The sequence below is a fragment of the Abramis brama genome (genome assembly GCF_963993115.1).
Source record: "Abramis brama genome assembly, chromosome: 12".
Lineage (NCBI taxonomy): Eukaryota > Metazoa > Chordata > Actinopteri > Cypriniformes > Leuciscidae > Abramis > Abramis brama.
Window position 1 is genome coordinate 39,337,477 of NC_139974.1, and position 7,884 is coordinate 39,345,360.

General features: G+C 35.3%; 1 protein-coding gene across 3 annotated transcripts in view; it reads left to right on the plus strand.

Moving 5' to 3' along the window:
• Window positions 1–7,884, plus strand: part of cap2 (cyclase associated actin cytoskeleton regulatory protein 2) — a 49,428-nt gene continuing 41,544 nt past the window's right edge. Inside the window, exons 1-3 of one of the 3 annotated variants that reach the window (XM_084130248.1) lie at window positions 1–138; window positions 6,280–6,416; window positions 7,850–7,884. The exon at window positions 7,850–7,884 is cut by the window's right edge and continues 66 nt beyond it. In XM_084130248.1, coding sequence (XP_083986374.1) covers window positions 6,290–6,416; window positions 7,850–7,884 — 162 coding nt within the window. In that variant the 5' untranslated portion in view covers window positions 1–138; window positions 6,280–6,289. Of the gene's footprint in view, window positions 139–6,279; window positions 6,417–6,683; window positions 6,706–7,849 lie in introns of those variants that run through there. The other 2 variants (XM_084130249.1, XM_084130250.1) reach the window with 2 other exon arrangements.

The following is a 7,884-nucleotide window of genomic DNA, read 5'->3' on the forward strand; positions in this document are numbered from 1 at the left end:
GCCGGGCTCAGTTGATTGACAGCCGGGAGCGCGCCGGGGACGCCAGGACCAGAGACTTGCACAGCCGATCCACATCTCGCTTTTTCTAAAGAAAACCTGAGAGTAGAACCCGGATACCTTGTCAGAGGTAATAAATCGGTAAGAATGGCTCTGTCTCTGTCACATTTTCATTCTAGGTCGTTAGTGGGACGTTCGGGTCGCGCGGGTGGGAGGTTCTCACGGGAACGTGCGTGTTTTTGTTTGGAGGCACGCGCATTCGCTGGCAGGAATTTGGTTTGAACGAGCTGTATTTTCTGGTTTCAGTGGTGTGTGTGTGTGTGTGTGTGTGTGTGTGTGTGTCAGGGTGTCTTATCTTCTCACTAATTGCAGGATCTGTCAGTTGTCATATCAGTGTGTGCAGGCTGTGGGACAGAGATGACCAGACTGGCTCTTTACTTTCCCTCTGTTACACAAGCTACATTTAAAGAAGTGATGCTTTCCAATAACCCAGTAGTTCAGTTCTTATGTACTGTATGAAATGTTGCTGTCATAAATCAATAGGCTGACATACCCACCTTGTAGGCCTGTATATTAGCTATAGCTAAATTGTTTTCATTTTTAATAGTATGTATGTATGTATGTATATATGTATATTATATATTAGTGCTGTCACTAATAATTCATTATTCATTTAATTCATTTTTTTTCCCTGAAATTAAGCACGATTAATCGCTCCTAACATTAAAGATTTTAATATAGGCTATTTTTATATTGTAATAATTTCACATTTAATCTCCAAATTAATGTAGAAACAACATAAATACAATAGACTATATTTTAAATATTTGTTTAATGCATCTTTTTATGAATTTTAGCCATTATAGGCATTCAGCATTACAGTATAATTGAAAGCTATCAATTTGAACATTTATTAGGCTTTAAAAAATATAACAACTTTTAATTTAAGTGAATTTTTAAAGAATCTTCACATAAACCCATTATACAAAATTCCATTTAACATGCGCTTCAATATATCAGGGCTCAGTTCTTTCTATTGGCCCAGTCAGACCAGTTCAGATTTTTTACTTGCATTGAAAATGCACAAAAAGTTATTGTTTTCACTGTTTTTGACCCATGTAACCTTGTAAACAAGATTTTTAGGAAGGTCTAACACATTGAATAAAGTTATTGCCACAGTCTTCACTGCATAAATTATAAATTAAATATAGATTGATCCTTATTAAAGCTACAAAAGTTATTCAGTTGAGCAGCGAGTGTGTGATTTTCTCTTTTTCTTTTTGTTCTTTGATTATCCGACAGACAGAAGCAGGTTTATTAGGCTGCTGTCACTTTAAGACCCGCCGGATCTGATCCTATTTTCTCACAACTCTTTACGTTCATTTAAGACTTCATTTAACTAATTTAAGACCGTGCTTGTGAGGATAGGTTTAAAAGCACTTGCATGAATAAGATCATATATTGAAACACTAGCCAAAGGATAAAGGGAAAACTATGGAAGCTTGTTTCCGCCACAGAATAAAACATTTTAAAATATAATTGCGACTTTTTATCTCACAATTGTGCGTTTACATTTCGCAATTCTGACTTTATTTCTCAGAATTGGGAGTTATAAAGTCAGAATTGCATGATATAAAGTCGCAATTGCGTGTTATAAAGTCAGAATTGTGAGACATAAACTATTCTGAGGTTAAAAAAAAAAAGTCTGTCTTTTTTTCCCTTAGAATTGGACTTTATATCTCACAATTGTGAGTTTATATCTCACAATTCTGAGAAAAGATGTCAGAATTGCGAGATATAAACTCGCAATTATGTGTTATAAAGTCAGAATTGCGTGATATAAAGTCGCAATTGCGAGAAAAAAAGTCAGAATTCTGACTTTATAAGACGCAATTGCGACTTTTTCACGCAATTCTGACTTTATATCTTGCAATTCTGACTTTATTTCATGCAATTCTGACTTTATAACACGCAATTGCGACTTTATTTCATGCAATTCTGACTTTATATCTCGCAATTCTGAGAAATAAAGTCACAATTATCTTTTAAAATGTTTTATTCTGTGGCGGAAACGAGCTTCCATAGAAAACAGATGCTGTGTTAATTGAGTTAAATTGAAAGAAATGAATGGTGTTTTGTAGCACGTGCTCCAGTCTCCTCCAGTATCCGGGTGAAGCATTGCTCTGCATTTAGAGTCATTCAGAAATAGATAACTGCATCACTCCTGAAATATTGCTTCAGCACAGATCATGTTGTGCAGATTGTTATACTTTTAATGGCGGACAGACTAACCACACATATAGGCCAGCAAACGTGTTTAGTTTGACAACTTGCACTACTCTATACCAGATGTTTTGAGAAATGTGGCTTTTGCTTAGTATGTGCTCTGTAAAACTGTATTGTGATTTTAACTGTAAAAATGCTTCAGTAGAAACCTGTTAATTGGTTTACAGTAAGTTCCTTTTAAACATAAGGAGACTGTAATAGATCTAACCTTGCATTTAAGATACTTTTTTTGAACAATTCATCATATAACTTCCAGTGTAAAGCCATAAACTGGCATTCTCATAATTGAATGGTTACTCAGATTATTACAGTATTAGCCTGTAAAAAAGTGATGTCCGGCCTAGGAAAATTGAAATCTTCACCTTTTATTCAAATATTATTAAAAGATTTTGAAAGAATATTGCATAATTGTGCTTGTTTTATTTGTAATAATAACGCAATGAAACATTCCAAATTATGTCGACATTTTTGTCCAGGCCGTCATACAAAGAAATTATGAAATCATGAGAAGAACCAGTGAAATATGAATAACTGTGAGCTTTTCGTTTTATTATGCATATTTCTATGCATAATAAAATAAGACCTGTAGCTGTAGTTTCCCTTTCCCCCAAATAATTTAGTCAGATAAATACTTCAGCCAAGTTTAGTATTTTGTTCTTCCCCTATATTTAAAATATTTAAAATTTAAAATAATTTCCTCCTGGTTTAAAGGAACACGCCGAATTTTTGGAACTTTAGCTTATTCACTGTATCCCCCAGAGTTAGATAAGCGAACTTGTAGAGTCATTAAAAACAAATATCCCCTCCAGACGTCACTTTTGGCCACTACTGCATGTTTCTTAAGAGTTTTTTGTTATTATTAGGTTTTTATGTTACATGTTGTTAAATGAATGTGTATTGCATTATTTTAGTGTCATAGTGTCTTTCTCTTTTCCATCTTTGTTATTGTGATGGTTGTCATCAGTAAATGCGTGACCTTGCTAACTCAGCAGAAAATGGCTTCTGGATTTACCGGTTTATGAACTACGGTTTTAGATTGTAAAAGTTTGTTCTGTTTACATTTTACTGTATTTTTACACTGTAAAAAAAGAAAAGTTGACTTAACTTAAAATTATAAGGCAACTTGCTGCACAGATTTTTTGAGTTGATACAACTAATAGAGTTTACTCAACTGGAGATGTTATAGTTGAGTCAACTCAACTATAGAGATGTTTTAGTTGAGTCAACTCAAAAAAATCTATGCAGCAAGTTGCCTTATAATTTTAAGTTAAGTCAACTTTTCTTTTTTTACAGTGAGGATGATTTTGGCATCCACAGCTGCCAGTTTGTTAAGACGACAGGATTATATCACCTGCGCTTCAGCTCTCGTCGTCACACGCTCAGGCTTATTCTGCCTCTCTGAGGCCCAGGTCAGGCATTTGGCAGGGCCTAGAGAATTCTCTAGAGAGATAACAAGATGACGTGAGCATTTCCACACTGGGTCACTATTAATTACTGCTGACGGGTGTCAGAGAGAGAGAGAGAGAGAGAGAGAGAGGCTCTTTTAGTGGCTACATGTTAAATGCAGCACATACGGCTCTTTTGTTGCTGTGATGTTCAGGTGAATGGATCCGCTGCTGGATCCTCAGTGCTGCTGTTGTAGGATTGTGTGACGGTGCTCAGGCTGTTTGCAGGATTCTGATCTTTTGTGTTTGATTTACATTGTATCAGTCTTTCCTTTCCACTTCCCACTTTTTATTAATACTTTCTTAACTGAATCTGAATTACTGTTCAAATATTTGCACGTAACATATTCCACGTTATAGATTCTCATTCGCTTTTTTAAAATGCATTCATAATGCATTCTTCAATAAAGCAGAAAGAATAGTATTGAGCATAGGATTATAGTGATAGACTTTTTTTATTTCAGAATTGCAAGACATAAACTTGGAATTTTGAGAATTCTTTTGCAATGACCTTTTTATTTTGTATTCAGTGGTGGAAACCAGGTTCAGTGCATATTGCATAGTTGTGCTTGGAGCCGATTTGTTTTATATGTGATAATGCAATAAAACTGAGAATATTTTCAAACCAAATTGTGCCAAATCATTTTGTCTGATACATTTTGTTTAGTGCTTTGTTTTTTCACACATTTTCTTTTAATATTTAAAAAATATTAAATAATTTCCTCATATTTTGATGGCTTAGTTCGAATTTGTAGGTTCATTACAAAAAAATATATATATATAATATTTTCCTTATTCCTTAAATTTTCCTCAGTATTTGCTAATCAGCAGCTCAGATGAGGTCATTTATTGACACATCTCAAGATATCAGCATTATTTTATGTTTTGTACTGTATTCCGAGATCTTTTGGAAAGGTTTTAATATGGTGATGATGTTATGTAATGAAATACTTGGTGAACTGCTCATTTGGCCTCCTCTTGACGCTGTCGTAACCCATCGACTGTTGTGTTCCTGTTAGCAGATGAGCACTGAGGTGTGGTCGTGTGGAGAGCTGCCAGTGAACCCACCACGCCTTCAGTGTGTGTGTGTGTGTGTGTGTGTGTGTGCGCTAGATTTCCAGAAATAGTATCTAAAACTCTTATTTTGTATCAATACTAATGTAATACTAATACTATAGGATAGTTCCTATATAACTACCCGGAGCAAAACCCCCTATTGTTAACTGACTATTTTAAGTAATATGAATAACATGAAATGGAAGTTGCACTAGTCTATTGTGACGTATATCTGAGTGAAACGCTTCTGGAACAAGATCAGATGTAAGGGGCGGGGCTTGATTTTGTCTGTGGTTGTGGTTTGCTATTGGTTGATCTCATGTGAGTGACAGGTTGCTCCGCCCTCATCATCAGAGAAGAGGAAGGGGAAGTTATTCTGATTCAAGATTATGAATTTATAAAAATAATGATGTGCATCATGGATAAATCATTAAGAATAAATACTGCAATATTGATTTGATTTCATGGTGAAGTAATACAGAAATGTTATTCACATTGCCAACTCCAGTCTCATTCTTGCAACATTTTTGCACAAGACCTCCAAGAAAGTTAATAAATCTTCCCTCATAATTATTGTTGTCATGTTTCTGTGGGATACGTGCCGTCGTTTGACCGTTACAGGGAGCAGGGAGTGTTTTATTGAACTGACTGGTACTCCGGTCACGAAGTCCCAACAAATCAAAGCGCTTTCACAGGCCGTAACGCTGGGTTATTTATTTATTTATTTTTTTGCCATAACAAACAGGTTGTCTGGAATTTTTCTTGTTGAGCTCTTCCACAATTATACTAAGACAAAAATAAATAATAATAATAATAAAAAAATAAATACATAGATACATCCTGTATATAACCCAAGCATAACAAAGAATGAAATACTGATGCATATATACCAGAGGAGTTAAGAGCATGAACCATCCTACAATAAGTGCTGTTCAAGAAATGTGCAGACTTTAATTTTAGTTTTAATTGATCTAATTGAGGAGTTAAAGGAACACACCGACTTTTTGGGACTTTAGCTTATTCACCGTATCCCCCAGAGTTAGATAAGTCCACACATACCCTTCTCATCTCCGTGCGTGCCGTAACTCTGTCTGACGCACCCACCGCTAGCCTAGCTTAGCACAAAGACTGGAGGTAAATGGCTCCAACTAGCATACTGCTCCCAATAAGTGACAAAATAATGCCAACATTTTCCTATTTACATGTAGTGATTTGTATAGTCACAGTGTGTACAAATAACAAAGTCACATGAGACACAGCCATCTTCTAACCGCATACATACTGGGAACTATATTCTCAGAAGGCGAAGCACTGCTACTTCTGCAAATCACAATTCATCTTCAGATTTTTATTTGACAGGTTTTCACATCGGAGCTGTGAGTGTAAATTTTAGCGTACAAGTACGAATATTTACTGTACAAGTTCTCAAATTCACATCTACATGCTCTCGAGCTTTGCTACTCTTTTACCTTCATAGTTTACTGTGTTTCTGCAGGAACGCTGTTATGGAAGCGCTGGTCGAGCGTCTGGAGAAAGCAGTGGTTCGTCTGGAGGCGGTGGCTGGTAAACTACAGTTTGGGCCAGGGGGCGTGGCCAACGGTGACATCATCAGCAGTCACATGATCAACGGAGGTACCACAAGTACAGTAGTGCTGAATTATTTTAATATATTAATAGTTGTAAGCATGTCTGGTAAATATGTGGCTGGTAAACTACAGTTTGGGCCAGGGGGCGTGGCCAACGGTGACATCATCAGCAGTCACATGATCAACGGCGTGACCAAGTACAGCAATGCTGAATTATTTTAATATATTAATAGTTGTAAGCATGTCTGGTAAATATGTGGCTGGTAAACCACAGTTCGGGCCAGGGGGCGTGGCCAACGGTGACATCATCATCAGCAGTCACATGATCAACGGAGGTACCACAAGTACAGCAGGGCTTTGCTTGAAAGATCTTGAAAGCCGTTCTTAATATATATTAATAGTTGTAAGCATGTCTGGTTTGTTTTGATGAGTCCACAGGGCATCGTCTGTGACTCGACTGATTATCTTAAAGAGAAGAACTCGGACTTTAGGGGTTTTTTCTTCATGGGAAAAATATTCTCACAGGAGCAGATTGGCATTAGCCTTGGCAAACTGCACATAGTCTGAAATATATAACATAATATGATACAGTATTAGCTTTTGCATCCTCCAGATTTGGGTTGTTTTTTTCTTCAGTGTTTTCTGAATAGTGGTTTTCATGATAGACTATATTTAGGTTAACTAATATATATATATATATATATATATATATATAAAAATTGTGTGTGTGTGAGAATGTAATATCTGTAATATCTGTTTTAAATAGTGGCATAATAATATTAATAATAAATAATAATACAAATTCTTATTATCAGCAGTAGATATTTTATTAGTATAATTGTTTTAGCAGAAATAAGACAAATAAATAATACAAAATTATATCTGCATATTAGACAATAAACATATAAAAACCATCTACTTTTCTTAAAGATGAATATCGGTTGATCTCTATATTTCATCGCCTTGTCAAAAATATCAAAATTTCCCAAAATATACTCAACCTTTCAAAAGTTTAATACAGTAAAAACAGTAAAATTGTGAAATATTATTACAATGTAAAATAACCATTTTCTATGTGAATATATAGTAAAGTGTAATTTATTCCTGTGATTAAAGCTGAATTTTCAGCATCATTACTCCAGTCTTCAGTGTCACATGATCCTTCAGAAATCACTCTAATATGATGATTTAATGTGCAAGAAACATTATATACAGTTGTGCTGCTTTGATGCATTTTTTGTTCACGATTCTTTGATGAATAGAACATTTTGTAACATTACTAATATCTTTACTGTCACTTTAATGCATCCTTGCTGAATTAAAGTAGTAATTTTCTTACTGACTTATTTTCTTTTCTTTCTTATAGTCTTACTGACCCCAAACAGTAGTGTTTTCCCCAACTCTAACGTCTAACGCCCCAGTAATGTTTATTCTGTCACGCTGATTTCTGTGTTGTTGTTCTCTCTCTTTGATTCTAAGGCGAATCGCAGAGCATGGAGGCGTTCGACCTTTTG